The 27,215-nt window shown below is 36.0% G+C and overlaps 2 protein-coding genes across 3 annotated transcripts; both read left to right on the forward strand.

Moving 5' to 3' along the window:
• Positions 1 to 5,779: 5,779 nt before the first annotated feature.
• Positions 5,780 to 7,035, forward strand: szl (sizzled; the record flags this gene model as incomplete). The annotated part of the gene is made up of 4 exons (XM_083545820.1): positions 5,780 to 6,060; positions 6,216 to 6,385; positions 6,499 to 6,591; positions 6,725 to 7,035. 4 exons carry the CDS (start codon positions 5,780 to 5,782, stop codon positions 7,033 to 7,035), a joined length of 855 nt encoding a protein of 284 aa, XP_083401946.1.
• A 4,442-nt stretch (positions 7,036 to 11,477) lies between these two features.
• Positions 11,478 to 19,120, forward strand: dbx2 (developing brain homeobox 2). Of its 2 annotated transcripts, none has more exons than XM_083545819.1 (4): positions 11,478 to 11,815; positions 13,016 to 13,108; positions 16,080 to 16,264; positions 18,280 to 19,120. In XM_083545819.1, exons 1-4 carry the CDS (start codon positions 11,563 to 11,565, stop codon positions 18,505 to 18,507), a joined length of 759 nt encoding a protein of 252 aa, XP_083401945.1. In that variant the 5' UTR covers positions 11,478 to 11,562; the 3' UTR covers positions 18,508 to 19,120. The 2 variants fall into 2 exon arrangements, with proteins under 2 accessions (XP_083401945.1, XP_083401944.1); XM_083545818.1 differs by having other exon boundaries at positions 11,508 to 11,815; positions 13,013 to 13,108; positions 18,280 to 18,648.
• Positions 19,121 to 27,215: the final 8,095 nt, after the last annotated feature.

Genomic DNA, 27,215 nt, shown 5'->3' on the forward strand with positions numbered 1-27,215 from the left:
AACAGGTCAGTAATATAATTGGGTATAAAAAGAGTATCTTAGAAAGGCAGAGGTTCACCAATCTGTAAAAAAAAAAAAAAAAAAAATTAAAACCCCTACAGATTGTGAAATAACTTATGTTCTTCAACATTAAATTGTGACGACTTTGAATCATAGCACTTAACATCAAAAGATTCCAAAATAAATGTAGGACAATGTTGAATACTTGTGATCTTTGGGCTCTTGGGCAGCACTGCATTAACAACAGGCACGATTCTGTAATGGAAATCAGTGCATGGGTTCAGAAACGCCTCCAGAAATCACGCAACGCAGTTTGCTGTGTCATTCACAAATGCAGGTTAAAGTTCTATCATGCAAGAAAAATCCTCATGTGACCATGAGCCAGAAGCGATGATGTCTTCTCTCGGCCAAAGCCAATTTAAAATGGACTAAGGCAAAGTGGAAAACTAATCTGTGGTCAGATGATTCAAAATTGGAAATGTTTTTTTGGAAACCATGGATGCGGTGTCCTCTGGACTAAAGAAGAGAGGGACCATCTTGCATGTTATAAGTGCTCAGTTCAAAAGCCTGTATCTGAGGGTATTCAGATCTCACATTTAAAGAGGCCACAATACCTTAAATGCTGAAAAGTGTTTAAACAGTTATTAAGTTTTGATGGTTCGAGTAACGATTTTGAGATCTAATGACAAAAGATAAATTTTTTTTTTATAGATATTGAAAGTTTTGAGTGGCAGACAAACGTAGCTGCAAATAAATGTTACAATATGTTGGGATGCTGACAGGATGTGTACTCTTGCTCTTGGCAGCGGTCGACGGAGTTCAGTAATCTTGGTATTGGAGAGCACATTTTTTTTGTGTGTGTTTTTAGTCTTTTAAAGCCCAATTTTAGCTCTTGTCTCTCTTCATTTTATCTTCGTTGCCCGACACTGAAATAGAGCACGCTTCTTATCAATCCACCCTCCACTCGCTTCCACTTCCAAATACATATATACTGTAAAGTTTAAACATTAAGGTAGAGTAATTTGCTGGAATTTGTTAGATTATTAATAGATTACAGTATACTTATATACCCATACTGATCTAGGCTATGCCATGACTCATCAGAATGCACCTTCATCGTAAATTAGGGACTACTTGTACTGGTTTTATAGCAACAAATGCTTTTATCTAGACTACATATTGCAGGGGTGTCAAACTCAGGCCCGGTGTAATTATATTTGGCCCGCAAGATCATATCAAATATGTATTAGTGCAGTGTATAACGCATACACCGCTAATACTACAAATCCCAGAATGCTTTGTTAGTGCGTTGGCGCGTCAGTCGAGACCGCTGAAAAACTCCACGTTCTCAGCGCTGAATTTACTCCGCGATTTACCGACTTTGAAGCCCAGAAATGCAGATTTGATCTGCTCAGTAATCCGTTTGTGGTTGACGTGGAAAGCGCACCAACCAACCTTCAAATGGAGCCAATTGAACTCCAGTGTAGAGACACGCTCAAGTCAAAGTACGACACTGTGTGTGCTGCATAGTTTCCATGTTTCCTCCTCGACACACTGCACCAACTCCGTGCCCAAGCTGCTCGAATCCTCTCTATGTTCAGCAGCACATATCTGTGTGAGCAACTGTTCTCTTTTATAAAGATGAACAAAACACCACTCAGGAGTCTCAATGATGAACATCTTCACTCAATCCTGAGGATTTCCTCAGTTCAGAGCCTAAACCCAGACATGATGCTCTTGCATCTAAGTAGATATGCAGGTATCTGACTTCAACCAATCAGAGTAAATCAGAGTGTAAAAACTGAGCTTGAATGAATTTTGTCTTTATGCACTTTTTCTACTCCAGGGCATGGACTGTTGGTATAAATGGTTTAAAGATTGCTTTTTTCAATTGAAGGAAAAGTTTTTTTGGGTTGTTTTGTTGTTGGCCTGTGAAAAAAGGTTTACATTAAAAAGGAATTAGAAAGTCTATAGATAGAGAGAGAGAGAGACATAATAAGAAACAAATACTGCTGATGTTAGTTTTTTTTTTTTTAAATGTAATTTCTCATGTGTTTATAATATTACACTTTGGTTGTTCCAGATTCAATGTTTATACAAAACTAAAGTTTGTTTCCATATGAAAAGGTTTAACATTACATATCTGGAGAGACAGAAAATATGCACAATTGCAGTAAATTCTTCAATAAATATTAAGTTTGGCCCGCGACTTCGTCCCAGTTTTTAATTTTGGCCCACTGTGACACCCCTGGCATATTGCATCGATTACAACAGCATGGCTCTGTAGTAGGAAAGTCCCAGGTGCTGAAATGGCCTTCTTGCAATCCAGACCGTTCATAAATTTTAATGTTTGGTGCAAAATGAAACAAAAAATGTGACAAAGAAGTTGAGCAGAAAGAATCCTGTAATCCTCTCCCAAAATTCCAGCTACTGGTCTATTCAATATAGACTGTTGTTAAAAGAAGAAGGCGATGCTACACCGTGGTAAACATGGCCCTATCAAATTTTTTTTATAGTTGTATTTTAGTTTAGTTTTTCCTTATAATGGTGCATTTCCTCAGTTTGAACAAATTTATATCTTTTCTATATTTTTTATTGTAAATAAATGCTTAATCAGATGTGCAAACTATTGTATTCTGTTTTGTTTACATTTTTCAATGTGATCCAAAATTGTTGGACTTGATTGTACATATTTATTCATAGATTTATATATTTTATGTACATTTACAACTGCACATCCCATACCTCAGGCACTGCATGATGACCTATGTATTTTTGGAAATTGTTTTGGTTTTATCAAGGGAAGTGAAGGTATATGTGCATCTTTGTTGAAAGGTAGATGTTTAAAAATATATTTTTAAATGAATGAAATTTCTGGCATACATAAAAAAGGTCTGTCTCTCAGTCTTTAGTTTGAGAGCACTGTCAGAGTCAAAGAGTCTGTAGGTTGCAGACAGTCCTATGTCTGAACATCTCGGCGTGGCAGCGTCTCCATGACCAAGTCTGGAATACGACAATTGAGTGGCAATAACTATTTGCAGAGACAGAGTGGAGAAGGACACCAAGAGACTAGACGGGAGGAGCAGTAGAGTCAAATCGCAAGATGATTTTATTATATATGTCTAATTTTTATATTACAACAAATATAACAATATAGATATATATATATATAAATATATATAAAAACTGTTAAAAAAGGATTTGGTTGCATAGAGGTTGTGAGATTCTTTTATTTTATAAAAGAGAAACAGAAGGAAGTACAGTGCATGTAACATGTAAGTGTCAGCAAAGTTGTAATGATTGAGGTGGAGACTGCTTTTAGATCAGAGTAGGCCTGACTGCATGACTGCTCTTTGATGTAATACGCTGGTGTGAGTAAGCTGTTTGAAACTAGTCTGACACTGGAGTCTTAAGGTTAAACTTGTGTTTACGGGTCCACTGTGCTCTCGATACCTTTAACTAAAAGTCTGATCAAATGTGTGTTTCTTCAAGTAATGTTTTAAACTGAGCTTTTATTCTACAATCTATTATTTAACCCAAAGGCTTCTATGAACCAGTTACATTATTGTAATGTAAATCCTTCATAACTGTGTCAATGCAGTATACCAAGAAACCAACCCTGCTTGCTTATAGATCAGCTGTGTGTACGTGTGTGTGTGTGTGTATGAGAGAGGCTAAAATATTTGCATTATTTATATAGATAAGCAGATAATCAATGGCAATAATAGTTCCTAATCCTTATTACGTTTTGATAATTTAGCTGCAGCTCCACAATTCTACACTATTCTACATTGCAGTCTATATAAAAATATATGCATATCAACTATTTGTAACAAAAAAAAAACCCAAACAGAACCAACTTAGTCAAGAAGTTAAACAAAGATTTGACAGATATGTTTGTATGGGTCCCATTAGTGTTCTACAGGCTGGCCATACATTAACAACACAAACATAATACCTAAAAAGGGGCAGGAGAGCTATTAGAAAGACAAACATGCTTCTGGGGGGGGGATTACAATGAGAGAAGGGGGGGATCTATTGTTTTCCAAAATGGGCCTGTGTCTCTAATTGCCCAGTTAGGTCCCCTTGTTAACTGCCGTCTACACCAACTTGAGTCAGGGCAGTAAAGGGGCCATCGAGGCTGGGGCCGGGGTGACAGGGCTGCAGACTCAAGAACTGAGGGACCGTAAGAGTGGGAGAAGGCGCATGGTGGCATAGCTAACGTTTCCCCCCTAATTCACTTCAAATGGCACCACAAGTTCTAACAATAATCACACCGTCTACTCCGTCTGATTGCTTTCATTAACTATTTTAGTTTGGTTCCATGTCTGAAAACTGGAGCCAAGAATAAAGTTCTCATATAGATGGTAACAATTGCAGCTGGAGGCCTCTGACTTTTGAAAGTTAATATATTGGAGACTGAGCAATATACTAGCTGTATGTGGGAGGCATTTATGGGATAAAGCTTTTCTACTACAGACACCTGTTGTGTAAATAGAATCTGGAGTTTTCCATGGTGAGTTTTTGGTTAACTAATGATCAATGAAGAACAAATTAAATATAAGTGGCCACTAGAGATATGCCTTAATTGCTCCAGTTTGGATGTATGAACATTTAAGTTGTACAAGTAAAACCAGTGAGTTGGAGCAGCTCATTAAAAAACATTCTAAGGATAGAATAGGCCATTAATACTAAAGACTAAAGACTTAAGACACTGAAAAAAAAGTTGTTGGCTAATGTGGGATAATCTATTACTCTACATAATGAGAGCCAAATCAGTCATGTAGACAGTAAGCTGAGTCATGTAAGGATTGGGTAGGCCACGGTAGCTAAGTGGTGTCCCATTTAGCATTTGAATATGAATAGCTCCCTATTTCATTAGATCAAAGGTGGCATAGTGGTCAGGTAGACTGCAGACAAGGCTGCTCTAATGGGAGACAGGCTGTATGCTGAAGTCTCTCGGGTCAGGGAAACTCAAATTAACATGGGGAGACAGAGGAACTGTCATCACTTAGGAGACTGCCTGTCTGTCCACTAGTCCCCCTCCCTACAGGACAAGAAACTATTACATAAATATAATTCCTGAAAACAAAACGTCTTCAGCATAGCGTCTTTTAGTTTTCAGGGTTTTTTTTTGCATTTAATTTTTTCTGTCCTTTTTCTTTTAAAAAGAAAATGGCTTGGTGCATTCCTCTTCTGTTGTATAGCTTTTTTTTCCACACACTTGTCCTTATTTCTAAAGTCAAATTTTGTAGCTTATGCATTATATTTCTGTTGTTTTATTCACAATAAACAGTTTAAACATAAATGCATTGCATTTGTGAAGACATTTATTAGTAGAGGTAAGCAAGGATTTCTAAATGATCATAATTAATTATGCCTCATTTATGTTATAAAATAATCTAATTTATTTAATGAACAGTGATGCTGCTGAGATTTTGGAAAAAATATAGCAAAGTATGCTTTTAAACTACATCCTACAGAAAAATGTGTGTACAGATTGCTAGTGTGCATCATCAAACTGGGCTGAAAAGTACCCTAAGTCTCTGATTGTTTATTTAATGCCCCCTCCCTCATCCCCCTCCTCCCTGCGTCTGCATGTTGTTATCTCCTGCTTGACGTGTCGTCTGCGCCTGTTTGATAGGTCGTTGATAAAACCCTGGCTGAGTCTGCTCTCACTGTATATAAACCAAGGGACCCTCATTCAGCATCAGTCAACCAGACTTCACCTTCAGTGCAAGACCTTCTCCCTGACAGGACCATCCTCTACTCCGGAACTATGGCTCTCTTTGCTACCCTGCTTTCCATTACTTTTGTGGCCCAGATCGGGGCCTTTGACTTGGGCCAGTCCACCCGTTGCGTGTCCATACCTCGCCAGCTGAGTGTGTGTCACGATGTGGGCTACTCGGAGATGCGACTGCCTAACCTCCTTGGTGACAGCAGCTTGGAGGATGAGGTGCTACCACGGTCTGATGGCTGGCGTTCCCTGCTGCAGACTGGGTGCCACCCTCAAGCCCAGACCTTCATCTGCTCTCTTATCGCTCCTGTCTGTTTAGACACGTAAGTATTCTAAATCTCACCTTATTTTTTAGATGTTGCTTCTTAGACTGATACAGGCTTACTATATTCTACTTAAATCATCTACATTTATTTAATTGCACATCTTTTCATCAATTTCATGTAAGTAACAATGGACAATTTTGCTCTCTCTAAAGTTTTATCCAGCCATGCCGAAGTCTATGTCTTGCTGTGAGGGACAGCTGTGCCCCAGTCTTGGCCTGCCATGGCCATGCATGGCCTGAGGAACTGGACTGTGACCGTTTCCCTGATCAGGATGACATGTGTCTCACCCCACTACCCAAGCATGTCGGCAGGTTCTATAAAGGTCAGTTCCTTAGACTTTTTTAAGATTTCTATGTTCTTATATCATGTATATGTTTGTGTTTATTGTGTTGCAATTCCACAATAATTCAATTATGCATCCTTTTTCTTTTCCAGATCTCCCCCAGCCTGTGTGTCAGTCCTGTCCTTCAGTAGATGAGCTCCCTTCTTTGAAGACAGTGATGGATGCCCTTTGCTTCACTGACTTTGGTAAGGAAAAGCATGAGAATACATTTAAGTTTTTTACAAAAAAAATTTCCTTTGTGGTGGTAGAAGTTCTACTTCCGTGAGTGTATCCTGGTATCAAGGACACGTTTTAAAATTACTCCTACTTTCCCCGCAGCCTTTAAAGCCAAGTTGTTCCGCCGCCGAGTGGCCTCCTCAGAGCCAGAACTTGAGGTGGAGGGAAAGGTGGAGTTCATTCAGCGAGGTCCACTGCTGCCATACGACACCACCAATCTGCTGCAACAATGGCTGCTGCTGAACCTGCGCTGTGCACATACTCTGGTGAAGCCTGGACGTGCACAGCTCTACCTGATCACAGGCACGACGCGCTCGGACGGCACTGTGGAACTTGCACACCTCTTTCCCTGGCTAAAGAAGGACCTGCACATAGCTGCTGCTACCCGCAAGTGGAAGCACCACAAGTGCTGAGGACATTATAGACAGTTATAGAGGAGAGAAAAACTTCAAGGTGAGAAACAGAGTGTACGGAGTGAACCGACATGTAAAAAAGAGAATCGTGTTTCTGGAGCTTTACTTTCTCTCCTCTGGTTGAAAAACTCACTCTCCATTTTCTGAGCACATGAAATTGAATGCACTCCAATAGTAGTTGTTGTTTTTGTTGTAAATACTGAGCCTTTGATTAAAGGCCTTGTAAAAAGATAATATTTTCTATCCAAGTATTAGTGTATTTATGTGTGTTTTATGATGTTTGTAGGCAGAATACAAATAAATGTCATGTAAAAATAATTTCTCACTAGCCTCATTCATTTAATTTCTTTTTTCCCCCTTCTTCTTCTTCTTCTTCTTCTTCTTCTTCTTCTTCTTCTTCTTCTTCTTCTTCTTCTTCTTCTTCCTTTTCTTTTTCTGCCTCTTCTTAAAAATACCTGAATCAGGATTCAGAGATCCTGCTGTAACAATGAAATATTGATTTAGAGAAAGCACTGCACCATGGAACACTGTTTCTCACAGACCATTTTATTTTTATTAATTTATTTATTATTATCAATACTCATTTATGCAGTTATCCAATCAGACAAGCATGTTGCAGCAGTGATCATTTAGATAAGTCAGCTGTTTAACATTAAACATCGAAATAAGGAATTACAAAATATATTCCTCTAAAAACACATTTTTCATTACACATTTTTATTTATTTTTTTATATTTCAAGTTTAAAGGTTCACGTTAATATTATTTATATACAATGCTTGTTTTTGATTTACTAAAGTTTGGATTGCATCACTTTACTTTGACAGATTAGTCAAATCTTTTTTTTTTTTGTTGCTACAAATGGCTATGAGTATCCAATAAGATTAACATTTCACATTAACATTAATTATTAAAAAAATAAATTGTTCAATCATATTATTAATGATATCATTTATCCAATACATATTCAGATCCATATGCTCGTGAATAGAAACAAACAGTAAAAAAATCTGTAAAAAAAATAAATAAATACGAATCCATGATTATGTTCACTCAACTTTAACAGTATTTCTGTTAAATGTTTTAAAAAAATTATTCGCAATAAAAATATAAGGTTTTGTGGGTTGTATAAAAAATATGTCAGTATATGTCTTTTATTTAATTATTTTAAAAGTTTGGTTTATTGTGTGTTATAAAAACCACACCTGTAAAAATCAAAAGCCTTCACATGACTGGAAATGTCTTCATAATGCTTTTCAGTTCTAGCATGTAAAGCATCTGTTTTTGGCTGTGAAGAAATCTCACAAAAACATGTTTAAAAAATATAACATTGGTGGAAGAGTAATATCTTAAAAGCTAAAAATACAAAATAGTGCTGACTATTAATCTGGCCTCTGGGCGATATATTAAGAATTACCAGAATTATGTTTAAAGTGTCTTTATGGGCGCTCAGGGTTTTAAAGAATGTACCAAGGAGTACCAGGGGAAGGAATAACACCTGAATGTAGCATACAGTGAAGCTAAAAAAAAAAAAAAAAAAAAAAAAAAGTGTCTGTTGGCATATTTTCCATAAAGAAGAAATGAACATGTTCCTCTTAATTCACTCACTTGTCTTTAGAAGCCACTTTTCTGATCAGGATCTGTTCTGGGAACAATGCGTCCGGGGCCAGAGTACACCGGGAATGGGATGTCAGATTATTGTGTGCATGCCCCTCATACAAATTGTATTTGTGTTTTGCATTAAATATGCATGCAAACAAATTAAATTAAATGAAATGTATTCAAATTAAATGTAATGCTCAGTATTCCGCAGTTGCTAAATCTTAAATTTGTAAGTGTATTTAATTTGTATTAATATTTGTCATTGCTTTGAAAAAATTATATATCAAAATATAATCTTTAAATAAACATGGCCATTTAAAAAATGCAAAACATTTAAATGCTAAATTTTTTGAAACAATATTATTGTCATTTGTTGGTGAAATGGCTAACAAATTGGGTTCAGACCAATAAAAAAAAGCCAATGATCATTAACCTAAACTTCTTTTGTTCTTATGTTTCAGTGTTGCTTACATCTTTTAATTAAATAATAAAAAAATATTTTAATGTCCCACATTTTCCACTTCCCGCTACCCTTACATTATTTTGTTCATCTTATTTGGTTCTAGCTCTGTTTACTGTGCACACTGGGAATGTGGCAACATCGCTCTGGGTTTCCCAAACTGCAGAAGTCTTTGTGTGTGGGTCTGTGTGTGTGAGTGGCTAGCAAATGTGAACAGGGTTGCTGCAATTCATTCTCCTTTGCTACCTCATTATGACTCTATAGACACAATGGGGAGAAAGCACATTAGAAACTTCCATGCTGTGCCACAAAAAGCCGCCTCAGTGCTAGGCTTCACCGCATTGTCCCCTCTAATTCATGGAGTCTGGACCACTATTGACAATATGAAGTGCCAGTGGGGAAAAGACTATTGAGTGTGCTCTGTTTTTAAGGGGTGGGAGGGAGAAAAGCAGAAGGAGACCTCTCACAGCTGGTCACTGAGCATTGGATCTGAGCTTGCTCTTTACGGCTCTTCTGTGAGGCCTCTCATTTTCTTTCATTTGTCTTGGAAGATAAAAAAATGGATGAAGGGACTTCAAAAGGATTCACATGAAGTGATGTTTGAGAGCTCAGAGATCATAATAGGACAACAGATTTGGAGTTCCCATTTGGCAAAGCCATGCACTGTGGAAGCGATTGAGAGACACTTGATGTCTGGCATGAGGGAAAGAATTTAAGACTGAATGTAAGAATTTAGGGTTTTATGAGTGTCAGGTTTTATGGGGTTATTTTACAAAGGACCTTGAAATGGAACATGGAACAATCAATTACACAAACATTTAGTAAATCCCATTATTGCGATAGATTTTTTATAGACTTAAATTACTGGCAAATTTGCCCCATTTTCTTTTTTCTTGTCCACTTGTAATTATATGCAGGATACGGCTTGCTGAATTCTCAGTACACTGTTTACCTTTTTATGTTTACTTTACATAACGCTGATTTACAGTATAAAGTCCTTTCTGGTGAAAAGCCTAGAACTAAAATATAAAGATGTGTGTGTTCTTTTGATGCTCGTTTCCTCTCTTCATATCAGCCATAACTGTCTTGGTATTCACCCCAAAGCCTACCACAGTCGAGCATCTCCTCATAGTTAACCGTAAACACATTACATATTCATCACCAGACGTCAGGTCCTCCACCAGTGAGGGGGATAAAACTGCAAATTTGATTACAAGCGCCCTTTGGCTCTGCGGCCGAGGCACAAAGGGCCTGGCTGTCCAGGCTGATTACCATGCCCAGCATGAGGTGATGTTTTACCCCACAGAAATCCCCCAGCGCCCCTTGCACTGGGACATGCCTGTTTAGAGCTCTGTTTAGGCTGCGCTGTTTCTGCTCACTTTTGCCCTGCTGGAGACCCTGTTCTTGTTCAAAAGGACTCTTATTTAAAGAATGGTTTCATACTGACTGCATTTCACTGTAGTCGGAACAAGTGACCCTACAAGCCACCATAATGTTTAGCAATTTGTATATATATATATAAAATCTAAATATTCTGACACTGAAATGGATGTTTATGTAATAAGTAAATAAATTTGGTATATTTTAATATGTGAAACAGGCCCAGACACATAGATACAACACACCTTTGTATCGTTTCATATCAGTTATGCCTTTAAGGTCAATGTTTGTCAGTATCTATTTCAAACTAGACTTATTTCATCTCATGCATAAAATATATTTTTCTTGTTGTGTCTTATCTTTCTTTTAGCTATGTGTAGCAAGTAGGGACTTACAGGAAATATAAAGAATAAGTAATCGGCTTACATGCTTATAAAATCACTTTCTTGTCAGATATTAATGCATGTGGTGAACTGGACTAGAACTGGAAAGTAGGCAGTTGCAATAGAAATTCAAAAGAAGAGTTTTAAATAAAATAATCTGACATTTTGACACTGAAAAAATACATGATAGCAAATAAATCCGTATTGGACACAGCTATAAAACGTCAGGCAATAGAGCTGTTTATAATAAGGAGTGATGGACTGCGAGGTGGATAAGTTTTATAGGCTGACTCTTGATGGGCTTTTGAGTGAGTGCCTCAGAAAAAGACACAACTATTTACTGCTCCAGGACTCTGTTTCGTGTGCAAGTTAAACTTTGGTCAGGAGTCTATTGTCTCCAATGTCTATCATTTAATGGCCACTTTGACATAATGAATGAAGCGGTCCCACCTTCTGTCCACCAGAAAGGCTCCACTCTTATCGCCTTTCACAATCACACTAGAGCAGCTCAACCAATCAGGACTCAGCAACGCACACCCAGAAGCGAAAGAGGGAAAGGAGTTATTGTTTTCTTTCTGCTTTTTAATGAAGTTTACCCTGTTGGTCTTTCAGGAAAATGCTAGTAGTTGGGACAAACTTTGCAAAGAGCTTTGGATCCGAGACAGAAGGAGTACATTCATGATAAAGAGAGAATCAGAGAGCAATGGCTGAATCTCCATCACGGCATCTTGGATTTGGCAATTCTGGGAAGAGTTTTCTTATTGATAATTTGCTTCGTTCTGACAACAAATCACCCTCTGCCCAAGTCATACCTACTGCCAGCCAGAAAAGATGCCTTTCTACACTGGTGTGTGGGCCACTGGGACTGGCTCCTAAACGTTCCTGGGTGCCTTCATGCGCTCAGCCAAGTAACACTCCTCAAGAAATGGAGAGAGGGACACTCAAGACACATTCAGGTAGGATGGCATACAGTGATAACAACATAATCATCATCTACTACTCCTACTACTAAATTATATTACTACTGCTACTAAATACTATTGTGATATTTTACTAAAAACAATTCTAGAAACGATTTGTTTTCCTTACTAGTGTTAAATATCTCTGCAGTTGAGAACAGTTATGCTCTTTGTGACTTGACCAACAGTGTGAACAAATACTTTATAGCTAGTGATTTGTTGGGTATAAAACCATTATTTTCTCAACAAACAGCATAATAAATATTTGTGTTATTACTACAGAGGTACCATAATGTTGTAATGTTTTTCTTTAATCAAAAAATTCCATCTGAAGATTATTATTTGTTTACATAAATTAATTATATATAAATTCTGACAACACAGAACAATTAAGGTATAATTATTATTGTTTTTATATTAATCTATGATTAACATGGTTTAATCTATAAAACTTGAATCTATAAAACCATTCCTGCTGCTTTAAAATGAAGTAATCCTTAATCTTGAAGCCTGTATCTTTATATGATACACTATAATTACATTATACAATAATACTGTAACTAAATTAACTACATTTAACATTTAAAACAAACATTTTCACTTTGTTATTAGTTTAGTGAAGATCACTGTCAAATAGTTTAACACCTAGAAATTCTAATGGTCAAGTCAAGAAGCTTTTATTGTCATTTCAACCATATGACGTGACCTGACGCCTTACACAGAGAAATGAAACAACGTTCCTCCTGAATATAATATATAATATATTTATAATATATAAAATATAATAATATAATTATATTTATACACCGGCATAGGTGGTAAACTATGAAAGTATGAACAAACTTTTTTTTGTTGGCTCAATTAAAACAAATTTTAAATGTTGTTGTTATTATTTTTTTCCATTATGTTATGGATATAAAAGTTAAATAATATCTTTGAGACAGACAGAGACCCATATATCTGTTAATAGGAGCAATAAAGAGTTAAAGAATAAGGTAATTTAAAAAATTTATTTATTTAAACCTGATCTCTAGGAAAGTTTATAAGAATTCAATAGAGGAAGAAGTGTGTATTTTATAAAAATCAATTAAAGAACTGCTTCCTAACCTTATCTTTTATAACTTTACATACAAAATGGAGTCTTGAGCAGTCCTCTTTTAAGTATGTTTTCTGAAAGGTTTGTTGTTTTCTTAGCAGTTTTGGGCAGTGTGCTGCTGTGTGCTTCTCCTCTCGTTCATCCGTGTTATGGTGGCTCCAGTCCACTTACGTGTTCTCCTCCTCTCCTCTGCAGTGAGTATATTTTCCCCCCTCACACACACACACACACACACACACACACACACACACACACACACACACACACACACACACACACACACACACACACACACACACACACACACACACACACACACACAAGTGAGTGGTTTTATAACTAATAGCTAATTCTTCCCTAATATGCACAGCAATGCATAGCTATAGCTTATTCATCAATCATGTCTATTTAGTATGGGGGAATGGTTTTATTACCATGTACCACACACACACACACACACACACACACACACACACACACACACACACACACACACACACACAGAGAGAGAGAGAGAGAGAGAGAGAGAGAGAGAGAGAGAGAGAGAGAGAGAGAGAGAGAGAGCACAATAAAACCACACCTCCTTTTTTCTGCCAGAGTAGGTTACAATTGATATTAAGAGCACCATGGTGACCAGCCCATTCTTCAGTGAGCTCCAGGCAGCCTGACTGCTCTGCTGTGCCATCCTGCTAATGCCTGAAGTAGCTGCAGCAAAAGGTTCACAAATTGATATAGAATTGCATTTAAATGATGCATTTTAGTTTTTGCATTTATTAATTTATTTAGTGTAAAGCAATAAAAATATAGAAAGACAGAAGCTAAACAATCATCCTGCAGGGGTATACAAAAATGTATATGTATATATATATATATATATATATATATATATATATATATATATATATATATATATATATATATATATATATATATTTTTTTTTTTTTTAAATATACATATATAAGAGTTTTGTTTAACACTGATGATACCTGAAGGCATTATATGAAAGCCCTATAAACCTTGACAAGTGATGTAGCTAAATTATCCACCTACCCACCATCTTCCATGCCTTCCACCTTGGAGGGAAAAAAAAATTCTAAAAACTTTTTAGTGGCTTGACACTTTCCCACAGCACCCCCCAGACACACAATGCTGCTTTGCCCCGTGACCAATTAGCTCTTTTAGTCAGACTGCACACACGCGACCCTGCTGCCATTTTTCACCACAGCAATGAACTCTAAGTTGCTTTTCTATACTGATCCTGGAGCAGTGAACCCTTCCCAAATCTTAAGCTTAGCCATTCTAAAGGACCCCCACAAAACTGGTGTCAGTTCACTAAGAAGGGCAACTTCTAGTGACACAATGCAAACCTACATTCCTATGTAGAAAGAAGGAGGGAACACTTCTGCAGCCTTTTTGTTGTATTGATAAAAAGCAGAGGCTCAAAAATCCGCCTCCTCTTTTCACATGCTGCTCTCTATCCATTCCAGACTCCCTCTATGGGGAGGAATAATACGATCAATTGGGATGACTTTTATAGACTTATTGGAGCTCATCTTCCCATAGAGAGAATCTGTGTACCTGTAGGGGAAGATACGTATAGAGTGAGGGATAACTGGTCCCTGAAGGGACTGCAAAGGAATGGCAAGGAGCATTTCTTTTGTTAAGGCGCGAAAGGAGATTTGGGGCTACAAAAGAGAGAGGGGGAATAAGCAGCCCGCTCGTGAGTTGACCCACTAATAGAGCGTTTAAGTGGAAACCATTGATCCCGAATAACAGACCAGGAGCGTGACTAACTGTCTTACCCTCTGCTACGGAGGTGGTCAGCGCTGCGATTTGTTGGACAGATTAAGGAGGTATTGTTGAATAGATTGGGGGAAATTGTGGTGCTTGACTTTTTTGTCAAGCTGCACCTGTGGTTAAAAAAGCGTGGGATTGCTGCTTCCAGACCTCTAGACCTCTTATTTCTCTATTATTCACTGGTCATGCGTCTTTCTTTCTCCCTTCTTGCCTCCTTCTCTTTCTAGCTCATTTACTATACTATACATGTGTTGCTCCCAAAAATCTTACACACTAAAATGCATAATAATAATGTTATATACTTATTTGGCCATGTCTGTAGACACCCGACCAACCCCAACCATATGTGTGTTGATTTTTGTTTTGTTTAGTCCCCCTTTCTTCATATAATAACCTCCACTCGTCTTAAGAAGGCTTTGCATTAGAATTTGAAGCATGACTGTGGGGATTTGTTCCCATTCAACCTCAAGAGCATTACTGAGGTCAGGCACTGATGTCAGGCGAGGTGGTCTGGGGTGCAGTCAACATTCCAGTTCATCCCAAACCTTAGCAAACCATGTCTTCATGGACCTTACTGTGTGCACAGGGACAGTGTCATGCTGCCACATGTTTGGGACTCTTTGTTGAAATGAAATCTTAATACTAAAGCTTTCAAAGATAATAAAGGCAAATGTGTGCTTTAAACATTATGGAAACAGTTTGGGGAAAAACCAAGGGTGTAGTGGGTGTGTTAGGGGTATTACTACATACCATACAATGATGGATAACACATATATTCTTAATCAAATATAAGAATATGATATTTTTATATCTATGCATCATTTCTTCTTCTAATTTATGCTGTGTGTCAACAGAAAAGTTCTTATTTCTCTTTTATTGAAACACAAACTAAGAAACAAAAATCTGCAGTCTTTTCTTTTGTGTAATTTAATCAAAACTTTAATTAGATGCTGAGTGTTCAGATGATACACTTCTTGTTTCTCTAGTTTCTTCTCCTCCACGTTCTTAATGGAAAATTGTCGTTATATAATAAATCCCCCTTGCTTTCCCTTACTATACCCACAACAGTAAAATCAATTGACATAATCACTTAACACAGTTAGCACAATCTGAGCTAAATAGAAATCAACCCTAATTTCACTTCTTTATACCTTTCTGTGTATTTTTTGGTTGTATGGTGCATGGGTTACAAAAATCTATAAAATTAATTAGTAGTTAGCAGCCTCTGTCCTTACTCTTATGTTTACATCATTTTTTATATTTGAAACAAATGATTTCTGAAGACTTGTTGAAAGAACACATAAAAGACAGAGCCATGTATTTACATACACCGAAACAACTCTCTAGTTCTCTTTTTTCTTTATCAGAAGGGACAAGCCCCACAGTATGGAGTTCAGGCCCATGCCCTAAACAACACAGAGGGATCCTGAGGAGAGCTGTGTTCTCTGAGCAGCAGAGGAGAGAACTTGAGAAAATGTTCCGCAGACAGAAATATATCAGCAAGACAGATCGAAACCGACTGGCCACAGAACTCTGTCTGAAGGAAACACAGGTAAAACACACTGCCTACACAGATAAACATCTACATATGTCAGTGTTGGGCCGTGCATTTGGTACCTGGGCCTTCAGTGGGGACTTACCCAACTTAATCCACCTCTCAATACCCCCCCTATCATGTCGCACTTATTGAAACCATCATTACTGTACAAAAAACGCAATATAAAAACGCGTGGCATTACAGAGAAAGAGGAATTTCACATATTGAGGATGAATACCATTTTACTAAAACAAGAAACCCAGTTAAGACTCCAAACCTCTACACTACAAACACAACTGTGCACCTAAATCACCTGGAGCAGTTCAGAATCAATATTTGTCTAATAAGATGACAAAAATATTAAACATTAAAATAAAATACAACCCACAGAGATGCAGACTCATAATTTGCGTCATAATAATCAAACCCTTTCCCGGGCTAAGACAAGGTAGCTAGCTGCGGGGTTGGCCAACCTCTCCTCACGATGTCTAGCTTTTCTTGAAAATGTATTTTCAATTATGTCCGAAAACAAATCTAGTTTCCCTCTGACCAACCAATTAGAGGAGTAAAAAATGCTGACGCTATTCTGGGCCAGCTAGCTGACCCCGTGAGGCGAATATGAAATCTGATTGGTTAAAGAAACAGAGCTATTTCTTAAAAACGGCAGCAGTATTGACTTTGCAGGCCCTGGGCGGATTAGATTGACATAGCATTACATACAGGCTGAAATTTGAACAAAAAATCGAACATCCACATACACTTACTGGAAGCAGTGCAGCCAAGAGAAATGCTATGAAATGAAGAGAATAAACATTTGGGAATAAATTAATACAATTATATTGAACAAATATTAGAATTTAGGTTGTAAATGTAGGTCAGTGCTTCCGATAGTGTTTAGGCCAGCAGAGAAGGCTTTGCTCGCCCTGACCGCCCGCCACTAACATACGTTAATTTCTTTGTGTGTGTCTGACACTTCACTCTAAATGAGTACAAATGTTTTTTCCTTTTTTATTCACATTTATAAGTATGAAAAAACTGGTATACAGCTTCAGTAGCTGCTATTGTCAATATTTTATGGTTATGATTGGGATATATACATACATCATTCTAGAGTCCCATAATCAAATGTACAAGCTATGATTTAATGATGTTTACATGGTATAGTTCAATGACTTTAAAACTATGTATAATAATAATGATAATAATTTAAATGTTGTTTATTAATCTTGTATTAAGTTTACGCAGCATTTCTCTATTGACAGAAACACGCTTCATCAATGATTCTCTAATGATTTCCCCACTGTTAAACTAAAGCCTCTTGAATTCAGTCTATAACACTACATTCACTCAATACAACTGTGGCCATTAGGCCATACAAAAGCTGAAAGCCTGTAAGTTTTCTCAGACTATTGAAGAGTAAAATGAACCCTTAAAAAAGAAAGCTTGTATATAACATCTAATTAAAAATTTTAAAAAATTTATGATATTATCCTTTTTTATAATTCACAGCTTAATAAAAAAGTCTCATATCAATTTTTCAACACATAGAATATATTTATGTTTGTTTAGTTGTATTCAAAACCCCCCAAAACCCAAATCTACTACAACATTTGAAATGATTTGCATTCCAAGAATGTACACTTGATTGCCAAAAGTTTGCGGACACCTGGCCATAAGTACAGAATGTACTTTTTGAGCATCACATTCCACATTTAGTCCCAATTTGCTCTTATATTACCTCCACTCTTCTGGGAACATGTTTCATTGACATTTATGTTAGTAAAGTCAGGTATTATGAAGGTGAGGAGGCCTGGGGTGCAGTCAGCATTACAAACTTCATCCAAAAGGTGTTCAGTAGGGATGAGATCAGAGCTCTACAGCAGGCCACTCAAGATTATCTTCTCCAAACCATATCTTCATTTAGATCACTTGTGCAAACTTTTGTCCATATAGTGTATATTATATTTATTTAGTCTATTTAATAATTTTAAAAATACCATGATTCATATTTAAACATTGTCCTGTTTCAGGTAAAAATCTGGTTCCAGAACCGCAGAATGAAATGGAGGAACTCAAAGGAGAGAGAAAGCCTGAGCTCACGGCCACCTATGGAAGAGCTCCTACTTAGGAGCATCCCAGAAAAAGGAGAAATAGAGCATTCACAAACCTTCTCCAGTGGGGGGCGCCACAAATCCCAAACACCTGAAAAACACTTGAAAGCTCACACACATCTTGCCTCAAACAATATTCAGAGATAAGAGGTGTACACTTCAGTCAAAAGTTTTTGAACACTTGGAGTTTCATTAGAGCCTTTTTATTGTTAGTACCACACAGAAAAAGGTACAGAACCAGAATGTAATAAATATAAAATTAAATAAGTGCTACACTACATTATTCAATGACTAATTTAGCTCACATATACAGATTTCAGTGCTGCATGACTAATAAAATGCTACAAGTACATGATATTAATGATCAAGGTATCAGTTGTTTCCATTCAAATAAATCCTTATTGAAATTTTCTTTTTTTTCTTTTTTTTAATTCATCCGAAAAACCAATAAGGGTAAGTTAAAGCTGCTTTTTTTTTTTTTACCTAACATCTGAACATCTGTGTTTTAAATTTTTTTTATATATATATTGCCTGTTGTATATAATTGTATAAATCTGCATATTATTTACAAACTTGTTCAATTAACTTACAAATTAACTGACAAATAAATTTTAATTATTTTGTTATTATGGACAATGTAAATAGAAAATGCTAATGTGCTCACAGTGCTTTCCTACAAAACATATGAATTCAATACAGCATTTTGAATTAAACTCATAAAACTTAGAATGTATATAATGTCTAATAAAAATGTCCAAAAAATCCATCATATGAAGTCAAGTCACTGCATATTATAAGAAGGTTAGTTAGTTTGTAAACTCATGTGCCAGGTTGCTTTAACTGCACAGAAAAGGGTTTATTAAGAAACAGCAAAACCAATTGCAACATTAATTCTACAAAATTATTTTCTTTAGTATAACAATTACCTTACGAGAAAAATATATCAAGGACCGTGACGTCGGAGCGACGTGGGGCCGCCTTCCCGTGGGCTCACCACCTGCAGGAGGGACCGTAAGGGACCGGTGCTGAGAGGATTGGGCAGCAGTCGAAGGCGGGGGCCTTGACAGCCCGATCCCTGGACACGGAGAAGTGTCCGGGGAATCCGCTTAGACTGCTGCCCCCGCGACCCGAATTACGGATAAGCGGGAGAAGATGAATGAATGAGTATAACAATTAACTATAGTTTAAGTATATAGAATTAGTTTATAGTTCAGTTAGGATTAAATTAAACAGGGTGCACTTAAATATTGTCCAATTTCATATCAAATACACCAATTGAACTATAATATAAATAACAAAATACTTCAGATGGAACTGGAAGTTATGGAAAAACATTATCATGGAAGATTTTTCACTGATTGATCATGAAAGTATGCTTCTAAGTAATGCAGGCTGAATAGATCAAATGTTGTTACTATATTATATATCAGGACATAATATACATCCAAACACTATTGACATTTTTTATACAAAGTGTCTTTTAATTTTGAAACACGTTAAAGGTTACCACTGTTACTGTAGAAAATTATGGACAATCCCAGATATCAATCTGAACATTCTAATTGTATTGCTGCTTTGAAATCTGCTTGTATAGATTTATTTATTACATTATTGTAACAACATCTACGATCATAGAATAATAATGGTTTGACATTACTGATTACTGAATAAAACAAAAAAAATATGGCCCATATTTTTGTTAAAGTTATAAATATATATATATATATATATTATATAGTAGTATGTATAGACTCAGACTAGATTGGGGCAAATTATGAACATTATCTAAGTCTTTTTATGTTTTATGTATACATAGACATTTATAAAAGATAAACCTTCATATTTACAAAATCATAAAATAAGTCGATTTAATACTCATACTTCAGTCTACAATTTTGAGAACGGCTACATTTTAATACATAGCCACTAGACAATATTAAAGAATGACGTTGAGGTGCAACATCTCACACAGCACATGCCTGTTTTTGTTCCATTACAATTTGAATAATATAATATGAAAATACTGCTGCAGTCTTAAACAATATTCTTTTTATGACTTCTACACTATATAGAAAAAAAAGTGACCAGACATTTGTGATTCTTCCCCAAACTGTTACCACAAAGTTGTAGAATGTATTTGGATGTGGGAGCATTAAATCTTCCCTCCACTTGAGCTAGGAGGCCCAAACCTGTACCAGCATGACAGTACCCCTGTGCAAAAAGCCAGCTCCATGAAGATAAGGTTTACACGAGTGGAAGATCTTGAGTGGCCGAGCTCTGGCCTCAATCCTAATGAACAGCTTCGGAAAGAATTGAAACGCTGACTGCACCTGAGGCCTCTTTATCCTATCAGTACCTAACTTTATTAATGCCATTGTAGAAAGCACACTAAAGCACCCTTCTCAAAATCTAGTGGAACATCTACAAGTACACTTCAAAATCTAAAGGAAACTTCTTCTCAGAAGAATGGAGGTTATTATAACATCAAATGGGGACTAAATGTGGAGTTGCATGCTCAAAAAGCACACACAAATCTTATGGTCAGATATCCACAAATTGTCCACATAGTGTATTTACATTTACCTAGCATTTTATTACAGTTTTTTTTAGTTGCTTTGCAGCATTTCTCAAATCACAATCCTTAGTTCTTCTCTCAAAAACAAGTATTAATGTCAATGAACATGTCATTCCCATCAGAATGAAAAGTCCCTTTGTCATTGTTCACAAACAAGATCGTCACAATGTTTAGTCATGTTGTAAGTATGACTTTGCACAGTTTTAGGATTTCTTGATAGAAACTAGGATTACTATTGGATTACAGCGATTGAAAATGCACACAACTTCACTTCCTTCTGTACGACATCTATACATTTCAGCAGCACAAATTCATTTATTTGATTGCATATTTGATTTATATTGATTTCATGAGACTGGACTGGATTAATACTTTTACTATACTATACAAGTGATCATTTGTTTCTGTTGTTCATTGTTTTCATCATTTTCAGAATTTATAATTCTTTGTTTTGCTCTGTCTGAATACTCTCTCCGATTGAAGGTTCACAAGATTCACCTTGGACCTGTTTTAGAGAACTAGTTGATCATTGGTTGATCTGATGCCATTCACTTTCCTTCATAGTGACATTCAACATTCATCTGCACAATTCATCAATTCAAGTCACATTTACCAAAATAATTTTAATAGAACTTTTAGATGACAGATGATGACAACTGGTTTAACCATTTTGCATTCAATGACTTATGCAATGAACTGATGCAGGGGGGTGTTTTGGGGTTTAAGATTATTCAGGTAAAACCAGTTTAATATATATTGATCAACATGACATAAAAAAACTGATAATGTAGGAAACAGCAGTTGATCAACACAATTGATTAAAATGAATGTACCAAAGCATTCGCAATTTTAACAAAGCAACCGATAATTTATAAAATGATCCAATCAGCCGAATTGTGGGTCAGAATGAACAGACATTCTGCATTAACTTGGATTTCATTGTATTGTTCAGGCATGGTAGTATGTTGTATCTTATGAATTACATGTCATTCATTAAAAAGTTCACAGGTTCCTTTCCTAAGAAAAAAATAAGATCAAAAATGTTCCTGCAGCTGACATAACGGGTCTTTACAGCCACCACTTTAATCCAGAGGCTTTTAACTAAACTGAGCGAATTAAACAGTAGCACTGAGGAATTAATACATCTAAGCATGCTGTCTACCATATTCTGAACTAAAACCTGAAAAGATTAACAAAAGATCCAGCCTATTAAGAAGCAGCTTTACATGACATAGAGCTAGGACAAAATATAATCAAAATTGATCTAAAGGTGGACATCTGTTCGGGTAACATTCGCACTACCTAGAACTGTTTACTTATACTCTGATGACTAGTTAAGGTTACCTGCCACTAAGCATATTGGTATTTGCTAAACCCTTTTATTACTCTCCAAACTTAAATTGTAAAAAAAAATGTAGAATCCTGAACGTATTGCTCTCTCTGTGTCATTTGCTCATTTTCTGTGTTTTTTATTATATAACAGTTATGACTATATATATATATATATATATATATATATATATATATATATATATATATATATATATATATATATATATATATATGACACTGGGCTACTTCTGTCATCTATTTCCAAAAAATTAAAAAATCTTATCTAGAGACTGTCTGCTGGAATTACAGAAAGTCATCAGATCCTGCTGTAAACATAATGTGACACTGTTTGGTAGCATATAATCATTGGCACTATGTGTTAAATCCTTATGTGTTATCATCACACTTTCTTTCACATAAACAGTATATCAGGTGCCAACACTCTTTGTACACTAGAACACAACACTCTGCCCTACTGCTACGTAGATTAAATTCTTATTGAAAAGACTTGTATACTAATAATACTCCAATGTATTATTAAGCATAAATAGCTTAGAACTGAGCAGTGTTTTATTTATTTATTTATTTTAGTATAACGTGGTAGAGTTTTATCAGCCAGTAATGTTAGTATTGAGATGAAGCATCTGTACCTATACATATGGTTAAAACAGCACCATGCAAAACTAATCAGCCACCACATTTAGTAATTTATTTTCGTAAAAATTGTGTTTTAGGTCAACTTGATTTGGTCAACTTATCTGTACAAATATGAATGTTAGCTACATTTTTCTAATGTATACAAAAACGATATTTTATCAGTGTCCTGTGTATCAGACAACAGTGCTTGAAACCTCTTTTCTTAAGTGATTCGAACTCTTCAGGTTAGTGAGTAAGGCAGAATTGTTGAAGGAGATTGGGCAATATTAAATGGTTAGCTAAGGCAACCTAAACAGAAAGTGCTAACATAAGCAACTTTACTCCTGTGAAATACTTGCTCTGTGAAAAGAAGAAGATCTGTTAAAATTGAATAATTAATCAAATGACAAAAATCATTTAAAAGGCATGTAGTGTATTAGTTGTGAAATTGTACAGATGCTAGGTGACTTTTTACAAACTACTGTGACACAAGCACAGTAAACACAAACATTACTGGGCGGAACATAATAACAAAAACACAAGTAATAAGTACTTATAATCAAGCCAGGCTGTTCAGAACTGAACTGAAACTCACGCACACACAACTGTGTGACTGATCTGTACAACCCGAACACACAATCGTACTCACTTCACACATCCATTTCTTAAGCACCACTCATTTTACATCACTTCATTACTACAAACTGTTTACATGCCATTTTTGCACATCTTTATTTGGACTGCTGCAATTGTTCTTTCGCACAACATTTTGTTTACATTTTCGTTAATTACAATGTTCACCTTACTCTTTTACACACCGCAGTGTGCAATATACAACAGGTTTACTGGCGACGCTATTTTGTGTTTTGTGTATTTGTCACACTGTCCTGTATTGTCTTGCACTGATTTGTGTTGTCTTTATATTGCTTGTACCAGGTTGCACCCGATGCACTTTATGTGGCGAGGACACTAGTCCTTAGCCCTGTGCTTTCTGAGATTGTTGTTTTATATAGTACCATCGTTTAGGAGGAACGTTGTTTAATTTCACTGTGTACTGCGTCAGCTATATATGGTTGAAATGACAATAAAAGCTTCTTGACTTGACTTTTCAGAAATGCAGTTCTCCACATTAGATTATTTATTGCAGCTGAAATGTCCAATTATACATTCAAACAGCTACAAGACAACAATGTAGGATGAATGGCAGTAGATAAAAAGGTCTTGGAATCTGCACTGGTTTTAAACTGGGTACAACTCAGCAGGCAAAAACGATGGTATTTCAAACAGGGACTCTGACAAGGGGAACATAGGCACAGATGTGTGAAGGCACATCACACTGTGAAGGCACATCAGTTCCCCTCCACTTCACCGTCAACAAACTCTCCTGGAATAGATCTAGAGGTGATTTTCTTGTCACCAACAGCGTCAGAATCATTTTGGTCAACTCCTTTCTTTTCGTAGTTACCAAAGTCATGTAAGGACATGTCCTGGGAAAAAAGTTCAACTTTTACCAAGGAAAATGAAAAATTTAGGCTCTTTGGGTTCATAAAAACAATTGAAATGAAACCAATTAGAAGAAATGCTTTCATTTGTTTAATATTAACAAGATTACTAGTAATCTGTTCTGTCCTAAACTCAGTTTTAGTGGTGCTTTCAAAATCACAACAAATAGACCCGGTTAAGAAAAAAAAAAGTGAAGTTGGATTAGGACACAAACTCAGGGTGGCAGTTGTTGGATTGCTTGCACATGCTTTACAAAGGGATTTAGACCACCATTAGCCACCAAACATGCTAAGTCAACAAAGATTCACATTCTGGTTTTAACATCCATCCCACAAGCAGATTGCTGTATCCGATGAATAGGGATCAGGTGCCACTTGTAAAACGTTAAACAGACTGGATGTTAATATCTGTCTTAAGTGATCTGAACACAAATGGACAGGTGAGATGGATAGCCATTCTCAATTTTTTTGGTCATTCAGATTTTGTCTGTAAAAAGGTTGTCAAATCTGACACAGTCTGATGTCACATCAAAGCTAAACAATGAATAGACCGTTTTCTTTGTATGTACCTTGCAAAAATTGATTAATAATCAATAATAATAAGCAAAAGGCTGCATTTGGTCCATTAAAAGTAAATTTTAATTGAAGTTAAATATTATGACCATTGCTTTTTATACATTTTGCAGGAAATATCAGGACACATGGCTGTTCATTCTACAAATGTAATGTCACATGCATCCCAGACCACCACTGAAAGTTCTCTGAGGGATGGGCTTAAGACTTTTCTGTCCACTTGTGGCTTTATCACCACAGATTGATGTTATCACCAAGTGATAAGCACAACCTAAAACTACCTTCAAAGGTGACTTGGGGCACCACTCAAGATAGAACAGTCCTGGAACAAAAGCAGCGCATCTACCCAGAGTTTTCTGTGGATATTGTGAAAAAAAAAAAAACTTATTTGCAAATCATACACTGAATTTACAAAACAACTAAACTACTGATTAAGTAATGATGCAAAAACTATTAATTCAGATGTATAGAATTAATAGATTTAAAAGAATTGATTGCCTGACGGACAACAAAAAGATATACAAGACTGTGGTCTTGTATCAGAGCGTACTTGCAGTAGATTGTCAACATTAACACATTTCAAGCAACACTGTAATAAACTACAGGTGAATTAAAATTAATTGAAGGTGTGTGGGTTTTTAATAAAAAATCTACCTTATTGCAGTGATGGCATGTCTTTAAGGCCAAGTGTCCTGTTCCACAATAAAACCATGGTCACAGGATGCTTCTGCTCTTCATAATTTTTTATTTACGTGTGAGTTATAAACAGATTCTATCTAATGTAACTTTCTACTAAGTATTTTAGTAGTGACATAAAAAAGTTAATAAATAATTTGAAGCAAAAAAAAAAACGTCATTTCTCTACTTGAGTCATTATCAGTTGTTTTAATTCTTTCCAATTGCAGTTAAATGTTATGACAAAAATATCTCTCTAAATGTCTCTTAAAATATCTGGAAGGATAAGCTGAAATTTGTCAAAACAACAATGAAAAATATCAATGAGGCGCTTCTTGTTTTTTAACCAATAATCTCTGTAGTTAGAATTTATATTTCTTAATCCTAATTGGGTTTATTGTGGAAAAACAGTGGGATTATTTTCTTAGGGTTTTTTTTTTTTTTTTTTACATCTTTTAGCTTACTTTCATGAGATAGATCATAAAAATCAACAAAGCACTTTTCTGTACATCTCAGGTGTAAGACATGGTTTCTTGTTTTTTTTAATCCTGCATTTTTCTGGAATGATTTACAATTATTTCTGAGTTTATACTGATTAGTGACTCGTGACTTGAACTGTCCACTAGATGTCATCATTGGTGTATTCAAATTATTGATGCGTTTAAAAAAAAAAAAAAAAAAAAAAAAAAAAAAGGTTCAGCGTGGGGAAACAGAACAGAATTTAGATTGAATACAATCTCTGATTATGATGCAAGATTATGATATATTTCACAAAATAAAGTTTTGCCAAAACTCTATGCATCCATGCCAGTTTATGGCACATTTATTTCAATTCAATACAATTAAATTTTATTTCTGTAGCGCTTCTAACAATGGACATTGTCTCAAAGCAGCTTTACAGAGATAAAGGGTCTATAAAGTTGTATAAAAGAGTGTCCAAATTAAGTGCCAATAAGTGTATTTCTTATAATTGTACATTTATCCCTAGGATTCCTGTGGCAAGAAAAAATTCCATAAGATGGTATGAGGAAGAAACCTTGCGAGGAACCAGACTCAAAAGGGAACTCATACAAGTCAAGTCAAGAAGCTTTTTATTGTCATATCAACCATATATAGCTGACGCAGTACACAGTGAAATGAAGCAACCCACAAAGACAACACAGGACAGTGCAAGACAACACAAGACAGTGCAAGACAATACAGGACAGTGCAAGACAGTACACAAAACATAAAATAGCTCTGCCAGTAAATCTGTTGTAAAGAGACAAAGTGAACAGTAGCAAAAATGTAAACGAATGTTGTGCAAAAGAGCATATCTATGTCCGGGTGGGACTGAATGTCCATTTATTACAGATGTATTGTTGAGGTGTTCGGTGATCAGCGCTTAAATGCAAAACTGTTCATGCAACCTGTGGTCCTGAGCTATTGGAGTAGATTTTTTATATTAAATACAGTCCAAATCCATCCTAAAAGTTCTTGAGTCGCTCAGCAACTTCGTGGATCTTCAGACTGTTGAGATGGACACAGTCACCTCTGACTGTGCACTCGTACTCTGTTCTTAC

This window comes from Silurus aristotelis, assembly GCF_946808225.1.
Source record: "Silurus aristotelis genome assembly, chromosome: 7".
Taxonomy (NCBI): domain Eukaryota; kingdom Metazoa; phylum Chordata; class Actinopteri; order Siluriformes; family Siluridae; genus Silurus; species Silurus aristotelis.